At 34.8% G+C, this 22,708-nt stretch overlaps 5 protein-coding genes across 5 annotated transcripts; 2 read left to right on the top strand and 3 right to left on the bottom strand.

Annotated features, from left to right (window-relative positions):
* Positions 1 to 11,161: 11,161 nt before the first annotated feature.
* MRS44_014076 (uncharacterized protein) lies at positions 11,162 to 11,758 on the bottom strand (the record flags this gene model as incomplete). The annotated part of the gene is made up of 1 exon (XM_046281753.1): positions 11,162 to 11,758. One exon carries the CDS (start codon positions 11,756 to 11,758, stop codon positions 11,162 to 11,164), a length of 597 nt encoding a protein of 198 aa, XP_046124095.1.
* A 1,533-nt stretch (positions 11,759 to 13,291) lies between these two features.
* Positions 13,292 to 14,851, bottom strand: MRS44_014077 (uncharacterized protein; the record flags this gene model as incomplete). The annotated part of the gene is made up of 1 exon (XM_046283060.2): positions 13,292 to 14,851. One exon carries the CDS (start codon positions 14,849 to 14,851, stop codon positions 13,292 to 13,294), a length of 1,560 nt encoding a protein of 519 aa, XP_046124096.2.
* An 892-nt stretch (positions 14,852 to 15,743) lies between these two features.
* Positions 15,744 to 16,655, bottom strand: MRS44_014078 (uncharacterized protein; the record flags this gene model as incomplete). The annotated part of the gene is made up of 3 exons (XM_065618262.1): positions 15,744 to 16,142; positions 16,193 to 16,472; positions 16,522 to 16,655. The coding sequence occupies 3 exons, from the start codon at positions 16,653 to 16,655 to the stop codon at positions 15,744 to 15,746; spliced, it is 813 nt and encodes a 270-aa protein (XP_065474334.1).
* A 906-nt stretch (positions 16,656 to 17,561) lies between these two features.
* MRS44_014079 (uncharacterized protein) lies at positions 17,562 to 19,256 on the top strand (the record flags this gene model as incomplete). Its single annotated transcript, XM_046279160.2, has 2 exons — positions 17,562 to 17,837; positions 17,883 to 19,256. 2 exons carry the CDS (start codon positions 17,562 to 17,564, stop codon positions 19,254 to 19,256), a joined length of 1,650 nt encoding a protein of 549 aa, XP_046124098.2.
* Positions 19,257 to 20,150: 894 nt separating this feature from the next.
* Positions 20,151 to 21,226, top strand: MRS44_014080 (uncharacterized protein; the record flags this gene model as incomplete). Its single annotated transcript, XM_046283061.1, has 3 exons — positions 20,151 to 20,272; positions 20,327 to 21,010; positions 21,073 to 21,226. The coding sequence occupies 3 exons, from the start codon at positions 20,151 to 20,153 to the stop codon at positions 21,224 to 21,226; spliced, it is 960 nt and encodes a 319-aa protein (XP_046124099.1).
* Between the last annotated feature and the right edge of the window lie 1,482 nt (positions 21,227 to 22,708).

The raw sequence follows: 22,708 nt of genomic DNA on the forward strand, positions 1-22,708 counted from the left end.
TATTCGTGGTGTAGAAATCGATTGATCAACTGGAAAGTTTGGTGTAGGAGGGAAAAGTGCGGCGCATACTTGGATGCGGCGCATGCTTATCATGTACGTTAATTATTTATTAATTTTATTATTTTTATTTATTATAATATTTATATTATATCCCTTTAGGTAAAGAAATATCTTATATTTATCTTTTCTTAGCTTTTTTAATATTTTTAATAAAAGTTTAAAATTTTATATTATTTTCTAAGTTATTATTTATTATAAAGAGTACTTTATTATTAAAAAAGAATATTTAGCTAATCCTCTAATTAAAATATAAGTTAAATTAATATAATTATAAATACCTAAGTATTAAGTTATAGCTTTTTATAGGTATAATATTAAATAAGATTCCTTAGTTTTTTTCTTTAATAAAAACTTTAAGGTAATTAATCTCACTATTAATAACTTTATTATTATAATTAAAATACTTCCCTTTAAGGTTAATTATTATATAAGGCTTTCCCTTATACCTTTATAATAGCTTAAGCCTATTTATTATCCTTAGGTTAAATAGAATTTACTTAGCTTTATTATTTATTAAAGTATATAATTATTTTCTTTTAATTTATATTAATATTTTAAAATATCTTTATATTAATCCTTTTTTAATAATATATAAGGCCTTTTATAATATTATAACTTATTCTTTTATTTATAGCCCTTTTATAAGTAAGCTTCTTAGTTTTTTAATAATATATAACTAATATAATTATAATTATATTTATTATTATTATATACTTTATAGTTATATAATATAGTTAATAAGTAAATAGGTTAAATAAGTAAGTAAGTTAAAAATCTTAACCTCTTAGACTAAAATTATAATAAAAATATTATAAACCTTTTAATTAATTAAAATTACTTATTATATTTTTCCTTAGATATCTTAATTATTACCTAATATATTCTTATATTATAGCTAGGCTTATTATATATATTATAATATTAAATACCTAGTCTAATTAACCTTCCTTAATTATTATTTCTTAATAATTCTATAATTATTTATATATTAATATCTATCTAATTAATTACTTATAATACTTCTTATATAATTATTATCTCTCCTTTTTATAATTTAGTCCTTTTTGCCTTTTAGTATTAACTTAATATTTTATTTATTTCCTAAATATTTTAAAGTTTATTCCTTAATAAGGTAACCTTATATATAATTACCTTTATTGCTTTAATATTAGACTTTAAAGCTTTAATAATTAACTCTAGGGAGTTACTTTTATGCCTTTTAATTTACTTTTTAAGGTATTTAGATTAATATTAAGCCTTAAGTAATATCTTTAGGGTCTTTAAGACCTAAGGGGTTAAAAGTTTAGCCTCCTCCTCGGGAGGCATTAAAGTCTATAGCTATATATTAAGCTTTAAGATAATATTTTCTAGGTTAAAGGGAATAAGCCTAATACCTTTAAACCCTTCTTAGATATTACTTTTAGTAAAAATAGCTTTAAAAATAATATAAAATATAAAAAAAAACTTTATCTTTAAAATATAAGTTATAAAGTATTTAATTAAATACTTTATTTATTAATTATATATTTTTTTAAATATTAAAAAGTATTTAATATTAAGAGGCTAAAATAAATAAGATATATAAGTTAATATATAAAAAGTAATAATTTTATTTTTCTTATAATATCTCTTAAAATTAATAAAATAATAGCTTTTATAATTATTAAGGATTAAAAGGTAATAAAAATTAATTAATTAATTAATTATAAATTAATTAAAATACTTTAATTACTTAAGACTTAATTAATTATTTATTTATTTATTTTAGCTAATTATAATAATTTAATTACCTAAGAGGTTATAATCTTAGTATTAATTTATAAGGTAATATTAGCTTATATTAATAATAAATAATATAATTAATTAACCTTTTATATTAATTACTTAAATAATTATAATTTATTTTTAATTTTTAAGTTATATTAATTTTAGTCTTTTATGCCTTTTTAAACTTATAATAACTATTTTAATTATTATAATACCTATTATAAAGCTAGTCTTATTAAAGTTCTAGATATTATTTAATTAAATACTATACTTTATAATTATATTTTATATAAGCCTAAATTAATTATAAATAATAAATAGATCTTTATATTTATCTCTTTAATAATTATACTTATAAAATAAATATATCTTTAGCTCTAATTATTACTTTATAAAGTTATAAGCCTAGCGCTTATTAATAAGTAATATATCATAGTTAACTAATAGAGAATTAGCTATTTCTTCTATAAAATATAATTATAAGGGAAATCCTTATAAATCTAGGTCTAGAATTGTCACAGCCTAGAAGACCCCTAGGACACGTGATAGGAAGGACCTATATTAGCTAACTAATCACGCATGGATTAGGACGGATTACGCCTCGTAGGCTATAATCTTATCTAAGCTAGCTAGATGGATTATAATGGATTAGACCTTATAAGCTATAATTTATTATGAGCTACTATAATATAGAAAGTATATAAGATATACTTATTATACTTCCTTATATAATAATTACCTTAGCTATTAATATAACTTAGTTATACTTAATACCTTTAAGTATATTATTAGATATAATTTATACCTTATTTAAGATAATATACCTAATTACCTACTAATATAAACCTAGTATAACTAGTTTATCCCTTAGGAACTATATAACTATTATATATTAATAGCTCTTATTTAGTAAATTACCTATATTACCTTAAATAATATTAAATATAATAGCTACCTAGGTAACTCCTATAAATAACTACTAATAGGTCTTACTTATTAATTACTTACTTATTATACTTACTTAAGCCGCTTTAACTAATAAGAAAATAAAAAATAGAGATAACTTAGATAATAAGGAAAATAAATAACTTTAAGCTTAGATTATTACTATAAGCGCCGAAATAGATATTATATGCGAACTTATTAAAAGAATAAATAAAACCTAGCGTACTTAAAACGCGGAATACTTAGATAATATCTAGAATATTAGTAATATAGTAGTTATTACTATAAATAAAAGAGATATAAGAGAAATCCTAAAGTTAAACCCCCTAGAACCCTTTAATAAGATTACTTATAAGCTACTTATATTCCTTACTTAACTAAGGGCATTTATAATATATTACCTAATATAGTTTACCTTACTCTTTAGTAAGGTTTAATATACTATAAGAAGACTTAAGAACTATATTATTATATAGTTTAAACCTATTATAAGGGAATACCTTATAGTCCTAGCTAGTTAGTATTTACCTTATACCTATTACTTTTACTTAAATTATAAGGCCTTTAAGGTAGTATTTTAATAAGCCTTTAAAACTATTAATAAAAAGGTATAAGCTAAGAGAGAGATTAAGGTACTTTAATAAATTTAATTTACCTTAGAGTATAAAATAAAATACCTCTAATTAGCTTTAAAACTTAATTAGAATTAAAAACTATTAATATTATTTTTTTTAATAAACTTAAGAAAGAAATATAATTAAAACTTTATAAAAAAGAATAACCTAATAACCTTATTAAGTATATTAATAAAGTAATTAAAATTAATAATTAATAATTCTCTTAGAAAAGACTCTAAAACCCTAAGTTTAGTAGTAATAAAGCTAATAACCTATAATTTAATACTAACTAAGATAAGAAAAGAAATAATAATACCTCTTATAATATTAAAGCTAGCCTTATAATACTTAGAGCTATATAAAAAAGCAAATAAGACTACTATAGCCTTAAATGCTATTATTACTATAAGATAAATTATATTAAAAAGGTCTATTATAAGAAATAGCGAGATATTAAGGAAAGATATAATTAACCTAACTAATAGTAACCCCTCCTAGAAGGTAAGAAATATATTAATATAACTTATTTAGCCTAATAAGAAAATAAAAAACCCTAAACCGTGATTTAATTAATTAAGCTTATTATAATATTATAAAGTAGATATAATATACTTAGAAAGAATTAAAATAAATATAAATAAGAACTAAATAAAAAAATAACTTATAATTAGGTAAAATATAATAAAAAGTAATTAAAAGAAACCTAGGATATATAATAATAATTACTCTTAAAATTAATAAAATAAGAGAACCTTATATTATATATAATAAATAATAAGAAGGTTATTATTATAATTACCTAGAAGCTTAAATAAAAAAAGAAGTAATATTAATAAGATAAGAATAATAAATGCCCTTAATACTAGCTAAGTAAGTAAACTATAAGGAAGTTATTATAAAAGGCTTTTATTATAAGAAATAAGTTATAAGATATAATAAATAGTCCTTATTATTATTTATTGCGTACTAAAGGGATTATTAGTAAGATAACCCTATGAAATATAATTATAGCTTATATCCGCGATATTAAATTAAAGTATTATAAGAATATAATAAAACCTATAAATAATAGGAATAGGCATATAATAATAAAAGACCCTAATAGATAGATTAGCTTATTAGAGCGGATAGCGCTAATATTAATTAAACTAAGTTTAAATATAAAATAAAAAAACTATAGAGAGAGTTATATAAATTATATACTTAATAAAAAGTAAGGAAGAGTAATAAAAAATTAGAAAAAGAAGAAAACTACCCCTAGCTATTTAATAAAAATAATAATAGGTATTAAAATAACCTATAAGAAAGGTATATCTAGACTATGCGAGAATACATAGATATAGTATATATATAAGAAATTTATATCTAAGCTTACTATAAGGAATTAGCTAAAAACCTATAATACCGGGAAGTATTATTTAACCTATAAGATAATATAAGGATATACCTAATATATAAGAAATACCTTAATATCTCTTAGATATCTTATTAATATTATTAATGCGAAGAATATAGAGAGGAAAAATAAAAATAAGATTATTTTCTTACTACTTTATTAGCTTAATTAAATAATAAACCTTATATATAGTATAAGATAAAAGGTTACTAAGTATATTATTAATATAATATTATTAGTATTATATATATATAATATTATAAAGACTTATATTAGGCTATTTAGAAATATAAATAAATTATTTATAAGGTAAAAGACTAATAAAAGTAAGTTAATTAGAAAAAAGTATTAAAAGAATAAAAACTAAACTAATAACTTAATTAGAGAATAAAAAAGACCTAAGATAAGAATAAAAATAATAATACTAAGATTAGCTATATAGCTAAGATAATATATATAACTATAAAGTATATAATAATAGTAAATATAAGTATAATTATATTAGTTATATATTATTAAAAAATTAATAGGCCTACTTATAAAAGGGCTATAAGTAAAAGAATAACTTATAATACTATAAAGGGTCTTATATATTACTAAAGAAAGATTAATATAAAGATATTTTAAAATATTAATATAAATTAAGGGAAAATAGTTATATATTTTAATAAATAATAGAGCTAAGTAAAATTTATTTAACTTAAGGATAATAAATAAGCTTAAGCTATTATAGAGGTATAAGGTAAAGCCCTATATAATAATTAACCTTAAAGGGAAGTAATTTAATTATAATAATAAAGTTATTAATAATAAGATTAATTACCTTAAAGTCCTTATTAAAGGAAAAAACTAAGGAATCTTATTTAATATTATACTTATAAAAGGCTATAACTTAGTACTTAAGTATTTATAATTATATTAATTTAACCTATAATTTAATTAAAGGATTAATTAAGTATTTTTTTTTTATAATAAGGCACTTTTTATAATAAATAATAACTTAGAAGATAATATAAGATCTTAAACTTTTACTAAAGATATTAGAAAAATTAAGTAGAGGTAAATATAAAATACCTCTTTACCTAAAGGAATATAATATAAATACTATAATAAATAAAATTAATAAAATTAATAAATAATTATATATATTATATAATAGTTTTAATAATTAAAAAAAGACCTTAAGTAAATTAAGAAAATATTAAAAGAAAAATAACTTAAGAATATATTATTAAAGTATTATATCTATAAGAAATTTTTTATAAAAAAACTTAAAATAATATACTTAATAAGTAAGATAATTAGATAAATAAGATAATTAAAAATCCCTTAACCTATATTATTATTATTTAATTAATTAATTCTTAACTACCTAATATATTATAAGGAAATAAAGAGGCTAAAATTCTTCTTACCTTTTAGGCCTATTAAAATACCTTAAACTTAAGTCTCTAGCGAGCTATAAAAATCTATAAAGTTAATTATAATACTCTCTTTAACCATAATTAAGGCATTTAAGCCCGAGCTAATATTATCCCTAAATTATATAAGCTATTTAATCTAAAGGAAGAAATCCTTTTTTACTTTATTTATAACCTAAATTTGCTAGGATTTCCCCCTTAGCTTTATAGTATAAAAGAAATAACTAATTAATTACTTATTAATTATAGCGTATTACTAGTTAGTATATGCTAGGCCTTAAATTTTATTAGGTGATATTTAGACCTTAAGATATATTTTTTTTAGAAATATAATTATTAGAGAGCTAAATATAAAGATTTAATTATTATTTATAATTAATTTTAGCTTATAGTAAATATAATTATAAAGTATAATATCTAATTAAATAATATTTATAACTTTAATAAGACTAGCTTTCTTATAGGTATAATTATAAGTAAAATAATTATTATAGGCTTAGAAAGATATTTAAAGCTAAAATTAATATAGCTTAGAAACTAAGAATAAATTATAGTTATTTAGGTAATTAATATAAAAGGCTAAGTGATTTAGCTATTTATTATTAGTGCGGGCTAATATTACCTCGCTAATTAATATTAAGAAAATAACCTCTTAGGTAATTAAGCTATTATAATAACTTAAAATAGCTAGATTAATAATAAGATTAATCTCTAATAGCTTAAGTATTTTAATTAATATATAATTAATTAATTAATTAATTCTTATTATCTCTTAATCCTTAATAGCTATAAAAGTTATTAATTAATTAACTTTAAGAGATATTATAAAGAGAATAAAATTATTTAGCTTTATATATTACCTTATTTTTCTTATTTATTTTAGCCCTTTAATATTAAGTATTTTATATTTCTAAAGAAGGCCTATAATTAAGAAATAAAGTATTTAATTAAATGCTTTATAACTTATATTTTAAAGACTAAGTTCTTTTTAGCTTTCTATATAATATATAAGGCTATTATAATAGAAAGAAATATTAGGGGGGCTTTTAAAGGAATTAGCTTTATTCCCCTTAACCTAAAAGCTATAGTCTCGAAGCTTAATATATAGCTATAGACTTTAATGCCTACTAAGGAGGGGGTTAAATTACTTACCTCTTAGGTCTTAAGGACCTTAAAGACTATGCTTAAGGCTAAATCTTAGTCTAAATACCTTAAAAGATAAATTAAAAGGTATTATAATAGCTCCCTAGAGTTAATTATAAAGGCTATAAAGTCTCTTATAAAGGTAATAAAGGGAAATATATATAAGATTATATTATTAAGGGCTAAGGTTAAAGACCTTTAAGAGGTAAATAAGATATTAAGTTAGTGCTAGAGGGTAAAAAAGATAAGATTATAGAAAAGAGAAGTAATAATAATAAAAAAAGAAAATAAATAATTAATTAAATAGATATAAATATATAAATAGTAGTAAAATTATTAAGGAGTAATAATTAAGGAAAGTTAATATAACTAAGTATTTAGCGCTATAATATCTATAGTAAGCCTAGGTATAATATAAGGACTTATTAGGTAGTAATTAAAATATCTAGAGAAGAGTATAATAAGTAGTTTTAATTAATTAAATAATTAGTAGTATTTTTATTATAATTTTTATCTTAAGGGCTAGGATTTTTAATTATTTTATTTATTTAATTATCTTATTTATTAAGTATATTAAGTTTATTATTATATATATATTATAATTTAGAAATTAAATTTATTAATAAGAAATTACCTAGCTTTAATAAACTTTATTTACTTAATATAATATAATTATTAGTATTAAAGAAATATATTAAAGAAATATTATAAAAAAGATATATTAAGAAAAATAAGTTATTTATTAAATATCTTATTATATTTATCTTAAAAAAAAATAAAAAGCTTTATTTTTATATTAATTTTAAAATACTTAATATTATTATAATTAAGGATTATATATTATTACCTTTTATTAATAAGTTAAAAGATTAACTTTTTAAGATAAAATATTTTATAATACTTAACCTTAAAGGGGCCTATAACCTTATTTAAATTAAAAAAAGATATAAATAAAAAATTACTTTTTATACTAAGTATAAACTATTTAAGTATCTTATTATGCCTTTTAGACTTATTAATATATTTATTATATTTTAATAAATAATTAATAATATATTATAAGAATATCTAAATATATTTATTATATATTACTTAGATAATATCTTTATTTTCTTTAAAGTAAAAAAAGAATATATAAAATATATCTATAATGTATTATAAATACTATAAGATATTAATTTATTAATAAAACCTAAGAAAAATAAGTTTTATGCCTTAGAGGTAGAATTTCTTAGATATATTATCTCTTATAATAAGATATATATAAACTCTAAGAAGGTCTTAGTAATTAAGGACTAATAGGAATTAACTAATATTAAGGAAATATAAGCCTTTCTTAGTTTTATTAATTATTATTATAGATTCCTTAAATAATTTAAGAAGATTATAATATTATTAATTAACCTTATAAAGAAAAGTAAGATATTTATATTTAAGAATAAGGCATAAGAAGCCTTATATATAATTAAGGAACTTATCTTAAGTGAATTAATACTTAAGATATTTAATTTATCTTAATTAATAAAACTTAAGATAAATATATTAGACTTTGCGCTAAGAGCTTAGATTAGCTAATAAGATAATAAAGGACTCTTATATTTAATTATATTTTATTTTTATAAGTTATATAGAGTAAAATTTAATTACTTTATTTATAATAAAGAATTCCTTATAATTATTAATGCTTTTAAAGAATTCTAATATTACTTTCTTAGAAATACTTATTAAATTAAGGTATATATAGATTATAAGAATATTATGTATTTTATAAAAATATAAGAACTTAGCGGATAATAACTATAATATATTAAATATCTCTTAGAATTTAATTATATTATTATTTATATTAAAAAAATAAAAAATAATTAAGTTAATGCTATTAACTAATAACTTAACCTAGATATTAGAAGGATTAAAGCTAAAAAATAATTATTATATTATATACTAGAAGAATACCTAGGATAAAAGTTTATTAGGTAAATATAGAAATTAGTACCCTTACTAGAGTACCTTATACTTATTAGAAAATATAATAGACTAATTATAGACTTTATTAATTATATATAAGGATATTAATAATAAAGTAATAAAGTTTAGACTTATAAAGGAAAAATCTTTATCCTTAATAAAGTACTTTAAATTATCTTTAATTATTATTATTACTAAGTTATATAATATAATAACCTAGAAGAAATAACCTAAGCTATATAATAGTATTATAATAATTATAACCTTAAGGATAAAGTATAAGGAAAAATATATTAATATAAAAAATACTATAAAAAAGCCTAATTATTAATCTATAAATAGTTAAGAATTATAAGAATATTATACTAAGTTAATAAAATAACTTATATAGTAGAATAAGGTAATTTACTCTTAAGATAGATCTAATAATATAATAAATAACTTCTAAATAATAAGAAAACTAATAAATAATAAGTCTTAAATAAATTATATTATAAACTTATACGCGAAATATATAGCTACTTATTATAATAAAATAAAATCTTAATAAGCCTAAGTAATATAATAAACATATAATATTTTATTAATTATATAATTAATAAAAATATAATTAAGAATATAAGAAATATAAGTTAATTTAATAATATATATTATAAAAAATAAAAAAATAAAAAAATAATATTAATATTTAAATAAAAAGAAAATAATAAAAAATTATATTTAATAAAAAATTAATACTTATAATATTAAAATTATTTAAGCTTAAATATTTTAAGATTTTAATAAAAATTATAATAAATAAATTATTATAAATATAAAAAAAATAAATAGAATTTTATTTATATTTAAATAATATAAAAACTTAAGAAAATATATATAAATATCTAAGCTTTAATTTAAAGCTATTTTAATAAAAGAAGTTATTTTAAGATAATATTAATAATATTAAGATAAGACCTTTATATTAAAAAGGTATATTAGATTAAGCCTTATATAATAGCTCTAAGGGTAATTATATACCTTTAATATTAGGCTAAATACTCTTTAGATTATTAATATATTAAGCCTAATTAAAAAGGCTATATTATAGCTTAAAAAAAAAATAAGGATTTTTATAAGAATAATAATATAAGTAATATATATAGGTTTAAGAATAAGCCTAATTTATTAATAATTATATATTATAATATTATAATATATTTCTTATTATAATTAAAGCCTAGCTCTTAATAGGTTAACTAAGTTATAAGATTTATAAAAAGTCTAGTAATAATAAAAGCTATTTTTATATATTTTATAAGTAATTAAATACCTAGAAAATTTATAAGAGATAATAAACTCTTATTATAGCCTTAAAAACTCAATCCTTAGTAGGCTCCTAGAATGTTAAGACTATATAACTAAGATGGTCTGATCTGCGGATGGATATATATAACTCAGACCTTTTAACATCACCGACAATTATTCCCTTCATCACGGCAACAGGATGACTTTGCTACAGAAGGACATAGCGGGTTAAACTGGTTTAAATAACAGGCAAGATAAGAAGTCATACTAGAGGATTTAGTCCACCGTGAGTATTAAAGGAAAGATAAATAGAGACAACTATCAAGGGGTGCGAGATATGAGAGGAGGTATAATAAAGGAAAGTGAGATGATCATGACGGATCGTAAAGGAATAATAAAAGACAGGTGAGAAATGAAAGACAGGTGAGAAATGAAAGACAAGGAATATGGGAAAATGTAGCAATAATGCTAAGTGATCCAACTCGTAGATTCAGAACACCCATCCAACCCCAGCATATAGCCCAAAAGAAACACAAAATTCCGCCCTGGTTTGCCTCTTAGCAGAACTGTCGTCCTTTCTCGTCCTGAGTGACAAAGCCAGAGACTCCAAAAATATCCGGCTTCTTTCCAGCAGCGTCGAGGAAGGTTAGAGGCGCTGGGGCTCCAGCCTGAGGGTTATTGGCATCCTGCAACGGCGCAAAGCCTGAACTCTTTGCGAGATTGTACGCAAGCGTCACGTCTTTAGGTAAGTTAGGACTGCTGTACAAAGTACAGGACCTCTTGCCGCCATCGCCAGCCATGAAAGTATGCTTCCAGACCCAGTTGGTGCATTGAGTCGGTTCTTCGAGACATTTGGCGGCGCAGTCACAGGCATTCCTGAAGCCATCCTTGAAGAAGAAGTGCTGCTCCGTGACGACGCCCGTCATGTCGATGCCCCGGTAGTAGCGAACGCAACCACCTTTCTCATTAGGAGCCTGCAAGTTCGGGAAACGGGCTTTGGTGATCTTGCCCTTGCAGATGGCCCAGTCCGAGTAGCGATGAAGGGGTGGGAAGATATCGATATTTCCAGCTTGGCTGAAGTTGCTGCGATCACTGGGGGCTGCCAGGGCGGTGGAGGCAAGGAGGAGAGGGAGAGCAGAGAGAGAGAAGTGCATTTTGATGAGATGGATGAGATTGAGAGGTTCTCAGATGGGGGTAGTGTAGTTCTTTGCCGTCAGGTAAGGAAGTTGAGTAATAGATGGTGAAGTCTGGAGTCGATGTTTTGTGATGATAGACAAGAAGCCATTCCTTAGCATCTCAGGGTCTATTATATAGGTCCATCGATTTCAAGTGACGGCGTATGTATTGCCAGTTGGCAACCATTCGGCGCCCTTGCCCACCAACAAGTCAAGGGCTTAAGATTCTAGAGTGTATGTGGCAGTGCAAGCCTTTCAGTGCTGGCGCGGATGTGCCTTGATCCGAGCCACAGATGTGACCATTTAACTTCATGTCATTCTATTTCTAGTCTTTGCGATGTGCCCTTGCGTCAGTGGTCCTTGGGCTTTGGCAGCTTGGCCCTGCTATCCTGCCCACCATGACAGTTATCGCCGTTCAGTATCTCCTCTGCTGTGCGAAGACTACAGCTGAGTCACCCGCAGGGATCTAACCCAGTTGAGACCAGCGTATTCACCGTAACTTCATGAAGCACTCATCTTAGGAGGAGTGGCGAGTACCAGGAAGTTAATGCTCTATCATGATATCCAGTCAACGCTCTCAGATCAGTTAAGATACTAACTGCGCGGCGAGTGACCTGCTGTAGTCTTCGCAAAGCAGAGGAGATAACCGTGAGGTTTGATTTTTTGGTCTATTATAGCCATCGCAAATCGACGTTGTGGGCTTAGCGACCTGAATGCACGTACAACACGCAGGGTATTCCGCAACAACCTGGTACTGAGAGGGCCAAGTCCCTGAATTGTTGCAGGAGGTCTTCATAACAAAGCCAGAAGAATGGTTCTCAACAAAAGCTAGAGACGCTGGGGGCGGTACCGTTGACGAATTTGGAAGATAAATCTAATAATATTCGTGTTGTTGAGGTCTTATTGCTAGCGCACGCGACGCGCGTAACTTGCCGTCACACCCAACCTTCCAGCCAAACGCTGACGAGTAAACCTTTGGCGCGTTATATGTCACCAGTATGTGGGTTGGTCACGGGTAATCGGAAGCCTAGTTCATGAGTGATGCCGTCTGATCCGAACCTGTCTTATTCAACCTATATTCTGCCTCAATATGGGAGAGCATATCTGCAATAAGCGGATGAATTTCTGTTCCGGCTTCTGACCACCCCTCAACACGCTTTGCTATTCATGTTACCTCTGACATCCGCCTCAACGTGAATGATTATGTGAACATGGCACCTGGAGGAGCAACTACTGGCATATGGCACAGTGATCGTAGGCTCGTTCATTGCTTGGGTCTAGCATCATATGGGAGTTGAAGCATAAACCTGCGTCATCAAGCGTCGGTCATTTAGGAGCCATGCAAGGGCCAGAAGATTTGGCGTTGACGAGCAGTCGAAGAAGCAAAAACGTAACTGATGCTTTTACGAGCTGGCGAATTGTCGGCAACTTGATAAAAGGGGCGTCTATATCACAATCTGCAGCGGTGAAAATGATGGCGGCTTTACTGTCAAAGCTTCCAAGAATCTAGTTCTAGCCAAAAAGAACTGCCTGCTCGTATGTGCTAATAATGCCCTCATCTTTTGCCATCCAACTAGTAACAAGATACTCCCTCACATCGCTAAAATGCTTCATGCTAAACCGTTTCTCTAATGATTCGACCCTATTCAAGGCGAACTGACGTTCGATCTCATCTGTGAGTTCCTTTGCAATGATAGAGATAGGCCATAAAAGAGTATTATCATAGGGCGAGACGGGTGGCAACAAACGAAGTAGCTCAACCCCCCACGACGGAAGATTTCCCATCTCCAAATCATTTTCGTCTAGCTCTCGGTGGTCATAGCTGAATGAGACCCACCGGTCTACAAGTGTTTGCTTTATGTACACTGAGGCTGCTATGCGGTAGAGCTCCGAGACGAGGCCCCGCTCGTTCCAGGTCTCTGGTCGGGCCAAGTTTTCAAGTCGCCGGAAGTACGGATTTAGAACAAAGGCCGGTTCTGCAACAGGAAGCCTCTCACAGAATTCGCTTCTGTCAGGCCCATCGAGCGCGAAACTTGGAAACCAATCCAACCGTCCATCCCACACTGCGATCTCTTTGTCTGTTACTGAAAGGTCGCCGGCACTTAGCCTGGCGATGATCCTGGGGAATTCGAAACGCGATCCAGGGCCACCGTGTCTAATGTAAAAGTCTGAAAGCGTCGAAGTGCGGAGCGAGGTTGACCTGACGAGATCGTTATAGAGGAACAGGCTAGAGAGAAAGGCCATGGCCTCATTCCACTGCTGCCTGGAGTTGTCGAGAGGCTTTCCATTTGCAATGGTCAGAAACAGCCTATCCGGGAAGAGCCGGGCAAAGAATCGCAGATGTGCAGTCACGTTTTCTTGCCTTTCTCCACTGAGCTTCTCGTAAAGGATCATAAGGACACATGTGGCGAGGAGATGCATTATATCGCCAGTGTGGATAGTTGCTGCCCGAGAGGTCACTACCTGGATGGCGTCCATAGTTGAGGCTGACTGGACCTCCTTCTGGAGTCCGGATTTGTTTATAACCGAATCGATAAGCTCCCGACAACCACGGAGGGCCTTGTATCGGAAGAACAACATGGGTCTTTCCATGGCGAAGCTTCCGTGCTCCCAGCTTTGAACGCAGCTGAGAGTTAGAACGGCATCCAGAACTACCCGGCTTTGCATTGAGAGAGGAAGAAAGATTCGTAAGAATGGGTTAGTAGGGCCTGCGCAGGTTGGGTATGTCCTGGAGAATCGTTGGATGTAGTGGTTGAGAGCGTGTGACTCTGTGGGATCGAGTTCGAAAGGCCATTCTGAGATTTGGCGGAGACGTTGTAGGCCCATTTCCTGATCAGACTGGCTGGAAAATGACAGGGCTGTGACTGATTTGCGACTTGAAGTAGATGGCTTGTGATCTGCTCTCTGCGAACTAGGCTGGCCGGCAATAGGTTCGGGGTTATCGGTGGGATTGGGGAATTTGGATGGACCTCTCCTCTTCATCCCCGCTCTGCGAGAATCATCTTCCCAGACAAGCTTGGTCTCGGTATTGCAATCCAAGCCCAGCCGTCGGCAATTACCGCATGGGAACATGATACTGTCGCATTTCTTTCACCTGTGATGGATAAGTCAAGATTCGCTGACACAGACTGGCGATAACGTACCTATTCCTGCAGGTCCAGCACCCTGTTCGAGACCGGCGTTGGCACTGCTTAGTTTCCATCTTTAACAGTGTCAAATGAGAGGGCCTTGAGACATAAAGGATATCGCTTTCTACAGCTTCAGAGGCTTCCTAATTGATTCCAAAGACGTGATGTGAGGGGAGAGTGGAGGTTGAGTGATGAGGGTACCAAGCCCCCTGGATTATCAGTGGAGTCACCGATTAGCGCCCCTACTACCCCGCAAAGCCGGAAGATAAGGGAGCAGGGTACGGTGGCAAGGCATCAAAGGAGGAAATGTGTGACAACCTTCGGCTTGCCCGTAGGTGAGGGATGACACAAGCAAGTTTTCACTGGTTGGGCCATTTGTAGAAGTTGAAAGACAAAGTCATGTGATATCTCATCTTGAGAGCCTTTTGGGGCGATTTCTGTTCCGATAGCAAGTGCTGAGTAACCAACTTGCGCAGAATCCACGGTACACCTTTTTTTTCTCTACAGTTACATGGGAGCACAAGGACCGTCGAGTTTGCCAGGATAGGTACCTATCACAGTCTCAGAAGTATATAGATTCAAGGCAAAGGTTGCTTTTCCTTCGTACAGCTTAGAGTTGACATTTAGTTCCATTGTCGACAAAGCTCTAAGTGAGGCTAGTTTAAAAATTGCAAAAACGAGCGCTCAAAGAGATGAGGAAAAAATGAGGGTAGCGGCGATGTTCCTTTGCCAACTTTCACTCTCCATGACAAATGCAACTGTTACTAATGCTTCATGATACGTTCGTAAGCTGAATAGTTAACAAAGGAGTACAAAAATGCCAAGACCCTTCGGGACTACTGTAGAGGTAGCCCCATCTCCTCAGTCGTGTCCCGGATATACTTGATCATCTCCTCCGACCACTTCTTGATCTCTTCCGGATGGACAGTCTCGACTCTACACAAGCCAGCCTTGCCCTCGGCATCTGACTTTGCGACATTTTTTGCGTACCGTTCCTTGAGGGCATCTGCAGCGATGCGAGCCCGCTGAGCAATCACATCTAGACGATATGTCGTCCATTGGTAGTACAGCTCGGTGAGGTGAGACTTGTTCCTGACGTTCTTGTTGGTGGTGTCATCCACGAGCAGGGGGTTCTTTGGCCGGAAAGATGTGACAATGGTGACTCGTTCCGGCATGTTGGTCACAGGTGCTGCTGTATGCGTGATGTAGCGGCCCTGGAGGAGAACAGCGCAGCCCTACACACCGTTTAGTACCGCATCGTGCATGAGCAAGATGTTTCACTTACCATTTGCGGCGCCTTCACCTTGAGGGTTGTCCCGTCACCCTTCATAAGCTCCGTCTCGCCACCAGACATGTGTCTAGCATCTGAAAGCATTACAACGCAGACCCAGGGGTGGGAGTCCTTGTGCCACTCGATGATTGGCTTTGTCTGGTCCGTGACCTCTTGTTTCTTGGGCTTGTGCTGCTCGAACTTTTTGATGGCTTCTGCGGTGGCCTCGGGGGGTTCGACTGTAGTGTTTCTGACAGCGTCAAGCCCACCCGGACCAAGTTGGACGTTGGTATGGCTGATTTCATAGTCCATAGCTGGAACGAGCTCGACGCCAGCAATGTCACTAACAATCTTCAAAACTTCGGGAGTAGGCCAGGTGCTTGGCTGGACTGAACTGCACACCGGAGCCCTGCTTCGAGGAAGCAAACTGCTGGGCGCTCTGGGCAAGGGGTGTTTCGATAAGAGCTGAAGGAGCCATGGTGGTTGTGTCTTGGACTGCAGAGTCAATGACTCGAAAAAGGCAGGGGTACTGATACTAGAGTTGGAAGCTGGCGTTGGTGGTGAACAGATAAGATGCTGAACAAGCCAAACTTACCTTCTTATATAGATAGCTGTTCTGGGGGACTATTTTCCCAAAAGAGGTTATTCTAGACGCGTTGTGTCACTGCTCCACTTCCGTAACTCCTCGTGATGATAACGAAGGCGAGAACATATTAACTTACACGATCACCTCTCCCCCGCAGAAGCCCATCTCTCAGCCGGTGCACCCCAGAGAATACCACCATGATGCTGGATAGGCGAGTAGCGCTATACCGTATCTGGGGGATTCGAGACGCGCTCGGCTTCTCGGAGTCGAGACCTTGTGGAGACGGCCAAGAGCTTCCGATGACGTTGAGAGCAAGATTCAGCAATGTCCCCGGCGAGATGGTGCGCGCTATCGCTTCGAGGGTACGTTACGTATCTGAAGCGCCGACATGGCTGCTTGTTGTCAAGGGGCCAAATCGAGGCACAGACTTTCTATCCCCCTAAAATGCGTTGTACAGTATACCATGGTCGTCAGTCACTTATCTGGGGGCGAGCACGCTATACCGTATCTGGGGGATTCGAAGCGCCCACCGGCCTAGCCGCTATCTTAGGCTGAGCTTTTCGGTAAGAAAAAGCGGAGCTGACTCGGGATGGAGACGACTCTCGGTTTGGCTAGGACTCCCCGCAAACCCCAGCTTCAGCCGTGATAACTTGGGGCCTTGTTGGTGTTGATAACCAGTGTAGATATGAGGGCGCAAGGAGCTCTTATTTCGAACGATTCTTCCCATCAGCAACACACACACCCATCCTCATCTTCTCACATCTCGCTTCTCAACACTACTGCCTCTGACTCGTAACCATGGAGAATTTTGACATGAACAAAGAATTCAAGATTCCAGAAGTCATGTCACCCAATGAGAGGACTTTGACCAACGAGTCTCGAGCTATTGGCAAGATCGACGTCGCTGAAGACCGAGACTATCATGGCATCGACACTCGTACTATTCCGTCCGGAGCGGATGTGGTATACGAGAGGAAAGTTGCCGTTATGAATCAGGCTCTCATCGATATGGGAATGGGATCTTTCCAATGGAACGTCTTTGCAATGACAGGATTTGGCTGGTTTGTGGATAATGTGAGAGTCCCTTGTCCTACCAACGCTCCTTTACTGACTGAGTAGTTCTGGATGCAAGCCATCACCATCATCAGTGCCCCAGTCCGGAACGAGTTCGCAGTCAAGAGAATCGCCTTTCTCACGGTGGCAAAATACGCCGGCCTTGTCGTCGGCTCTTCGATGTGGCCAATGACGGCCGACTTCATCGGCCGCCGTCTCGCCTTCAACATCACCCTGCTCCTGTCCTCCGTCGCCGGACTGGTCGGCGCTGGGAGCCCCAACTTTGTCGCCATCGCCACATTCTGCGCCATCATCGGTGTCGGCACGGGAGGCAACCAGCCCGTCGATAGTGCCATCTTCCTCGAGTTCATCCCGGCCACGCATCAGTACCTCCTCACCATGCAGTCCGCCTTTTGGTCCGTTGGCCAAGCTGTTGCGGCATTGATCGCGTGGCCTCTGATTTCAAACTACTCGTGCCCATCTAGTCTTCCTGCTGGAGAGTGTCGGTTCGAGGATAACCTCGGCTGGAGATACACGTATTGGACATTCGGCGGTCTTACACTGGTATTGTTCTTGATGCGTCTTCTCTTCCGCGTTTACGAAACGCCTAAGTATCTCTTAGGCAAGGGCCTAGATCAACAGGCTGTGGATGTCGTTCAGAAGGTTGCTGCCAGGAACAAGACCACAACCTGGCTTACTATCTCGCACTTTGAAGCCATCGACGCCGAGTTGAACAACCACAACAACAACAGCACGGCAGCTGAAGACCAAGCACCCAACGTCAACCACCGGAACATAATCAAGCGAAACATGGAAAAATTCAGGCCCGCCAAAATCCGCTCCCTCTTTGCCAGCCCTCAAATTGCCATATCTACTTCCCTTATGCTTTTCTTGTGGTGTTCTATTGGCATGGCCTATCCTCTCTACAACTCCTTCATTCCTATCTACCTCGAGAACAAGGGCGTCAACCAGGGCAGCTCCTCTCTGGAGAAGACATATCGCAACTACGCCATCCAGGCTGTGTGCGGCATACCAGCTTCCCTCCTCGGTGGGTTCACCGTCGATCTGAAGAAGATCGGGCGCAAAGGCACAGGAACCTTTGCCTGCATCGGAACTGGTGTCTTCCTATTCCTTTTCACCAGAGCAAATTCAGAAGCTGGTATCATTGGATTCACTTGCGCGATTGCATTCTTTCAGAATCTCGTTTATGGTCTCCTATATTCGTACACCCCTGAGCTGTTCCCTGCGCCCATCCGAGGCATGGCGAATGGACTTGTTGCTATGTTTAATCGGCTCAGTGGGCTTATGGCACCTATTATTGCTGCCTACGTGGGAATCGAGACGGACTTGCCGGTGTGGATATCGGCTGCTTTGTTTGTTATTGCTGGTGTGGTCTTTCTTATCTTGCCGTTTGAGACTAGGGGAAGGGCGGCTGCTTAGGCTATACATGTAAATTTATTGTGCAGTGCTATACTCATTCCTAGTGAGATCCTAATTCTTTGAGGTGTTATCAATAGCCCTGCCAACTTGATCCTAGCCTGGTCTGGAATGTCGCCTCCATCAAGGATCGTGGTGATGTGCGCGGGCATATTCAATCCTCCAAAGCCAGGCATTTCAACCCTCAGTCAAACCTTGGGGGTCTTCTGGTTTAGTTATTCCATCTTGTTGCGTCTTGAGGCATTTGATGGTATGCATCTTATCTTTCAGGGAGGGGATGTTAGGTGGTTTAAGGCGTCGACGCCGTTTTCAGATGGGACGAATATCATGATGCCTGCTTCAATAATACCAAGTTTGTACATCATGCTAGTTCTCATCCTCTTGTGGGGACTCCATTCGAGTCTGGGCTTTGTCGGTGCCATAGTTGTTGAGTTACTGTAACCACGCAGCAAACTGGCAAAACTTGGTGGGTCTCTAGACGCTGATTATGGCATCTTAATTAGTCTTTAGACCTGTAGTTCAACCCACTATGTCGAGCAAGCAGCTAGCAAGAGCCTCTGTTACGGGATAGTAAATGATAACAGTTGAAAGGAAATGCTGGCAAGGGCGAGAGACCTATCAAGTTCGTCTACACATAACGGGGCCGTGTTGGAAGCCAGCCAGCCAGCCGAGTAGCAGGCAAGTCAACGCGGACAAATCTCCTAGGTCGGTTAAGCGTAATTGGCCGCAACAAGGGTCCTAATCCGGAAGTGAGTTAGCCGCCTCTTCCTCGGGGCATCTATGTCCGAGACTCAAGATGGGTCTACTATTTCAGCAGCCGGAGCCCGCACAAGTCTTTTCAACGCTATGTCATCCTCTACGGCCTTTATCCTATCTCGTCTACGACAAGCTTTCAAAATGAAGCTGTTTGGGTTACTTGCTCTTGCCGGCGTGCTGCCATGTGCTACAGCAGCACCGTCTTTCGAGCGAATAGCTCATCGAGGTTTCAACTTCGAGAACATCAGAAATATCGTTACTTTGTGAGTCAACTGTTGGCCAGGTTTATATCGTTTTCCTTCTCACCTTTCCTTCAGCGGTGATTCATGGACGGATACTCGATTCAATACCTCAGGCATTCAGCCCTCAGTCTCTAACCCTCTCGGAAATACCGGCAAGACGAGTTCTAACGGTAAAATGTGGCCTATTTACTTAACCACACAGTACAACCAATCATCTGTGTTGCTCTACAACATGGCCGTGGGTGGTGCTGTCACGGATAAGGACATTGTGACGACCGGACCGAATGACGTAGATACTCAAGTTCATGAGAAGTTTGAGGTCTACTCCAGCCAGCAGCCCGGCTTCTTTCCGCCGAAGGATACACTTTATGCCATCTTCATTGGCATCAACGACATCTACCGGACTATCAACGACGTCGACCAGGAGGAGAAGATAATTGCCATCATTGCACGCATCCGTGAACTCACCCTCGACATGTACAAGACCGGTGCTCGGCAGTTCATTTTCATTTCCACGCCACCGCAGTCTCTATTCCCCAACAACAGGCCCAAAGATATTGTTCCGCAACTGGAGGCGGCATCTCAGAGCTGGAATAAGAAGCTTTACAAGCTCGTGCGACAGCTGGATCGCAAGCTGGCTCACAGCACCTTTTTCTTCTTTGACATCGTTCCGTTAATCACTGCCGTCACCGAAGACCCCTCCCAATTCCCCGAGACCGCCATTTACAAGAGTAACAGCTTCTGCGCTGACTACAAGTCGTAAGTCAACTATTCATCGTCTGTTTCTTGTTGCGATTTCGGGCTAATGGTGTGGTGCCTAGGGGTACATCTGTGCCTGAGTTCAAATCAGACGCTTGCGAGTACAACGCGCTGGAGTACATGTATATCGATGGCGCTCATCCTACACAAGGATTCCACCAAATACTGGCCAAGAAGATCTCTGAGCAGTTGGCTGCGGGAAAATCGGTCAGCTGAGCACAGAGGTAGCTGTAACAGGAGCGCATAACATAGACTATCATGGGTGGGCGGAGGAATTTGATTCCAGACTTCCGGACGTCGCACCATCTTTGGCCGTTTCCAATAAAAACGTTACCATTTTGGCATCAGCCGAGGTCTCTCTAATGACCACGCCCCGCACTACCCCGGAACTTAAGACCAACTTTCCCCGCATGATCCCTTGTTTGTCTAGGGCACAACGAGGCCATCGGGGTATTGAGGCCCGAACACGCCGTGACCGCTGGTCTTTCCGTCCTCCGTCGACAGGGGTGCACAAATCATTACTGGTGACATACCCTATCGAATCTATCCTGAGAGCGGCCCATCCTTTGGTGGAACCCAGCCTGTTGCTATGCAGAATGGTGCTTATGTGGCCGTAGCGCCATGAGTCAGCTTGGTTTGCGAGATACAGCTAGGAGGCTGCTTCAGCCTTGAATTCTATGAAGGTGGCATTCAGGGCATTTCCGAAGACTGCTCTGATGCGGTGTGAAGGGACATTGGAGGGCAACGGCAATGACGAGTCGGCCAAAGCCTTCACGGGAGATGATGAGGAAGATGGCTCGCAACTTTCACTCAGCACCGCCATTTTCTGAGAAAGCGACTCTGTATACCGGTTCATGACGTTGGTGTCTACTGGAGTTATTATGCCCGTCTTTGACCCTACAGAGGAACTCTTGTGTCTCTTCAACTCCCGTTTCCCCTTATGTTTTTATACTTGTAACCCAAATCCGGAAAATATGGAGGCGGAGACGGCTGCCAGAGTATACGGATTTGAGAATATGTTGGAGGGCTGGCGCTTGATATTGCCCCGAACTGACATCCAGGTCACACGCATTCTTTCTGATCATGTCAAGATAAACGTTGCTCTGGATCTCTCTAGTGCGGGAGTTGTCATGACCGACGTCGGATCATGTTGCTTTGAATGCGCATTGCATGAGCTTGGGAGGGGCTCGGAATGAATGTGCACCTACGACACCCGCCAGGTTGGGACCGGTTACCGAGCCGGGCGGATTAGAGAGTATGGGGGTTATGGCTCAACCAGAGTAAACTTAGAGCTTATCTAACCAGCGGCCTCCATCATGCCTTTTCATTTCCAACCTCGGTCGTTCATTGCTACCCGTCTGCCGCTCGAAATTTGAGAAGCCGACCTACGGCAACACATTATTGTTTATTGAAAGAGTCTTCTGATGCACGCAATAGAAAGACTAGAAAGAGGCCAATGTGCTAGCATTAGGTTATAATGCTATGAAGTGTTGATATTGTGTTCTCTGTTATGGTTGAAGCCCGGCCCTCGATGGGATAACTGAGCCAGAAGACCGGGATATCTCAACGTTTGACAGGAAGTGCTGCATCGCAACTAACCTCACACACTCAAGCTTAATAGCAACTGGCTCAGAGCAGCCAGGGCCTACAGATACACCAAGCTAGAGATAACAAACGACCAGATCCGCCTCCTCAAGT

The sequence above is a fragment of the Fusarium solani genome (genome assembly GCF_023522795.1).
Source record: "Fusarium solani strain SB1 chromosome Unknown bctg00000010, whole genome shotgun sequence".
Taxonomy (NCBI): Eukaryota; Fungi; Ascomycota; class Sordariomycetes; order Hypocreales; family Nectriaceae; genus Fusarium; species Fusarium solani.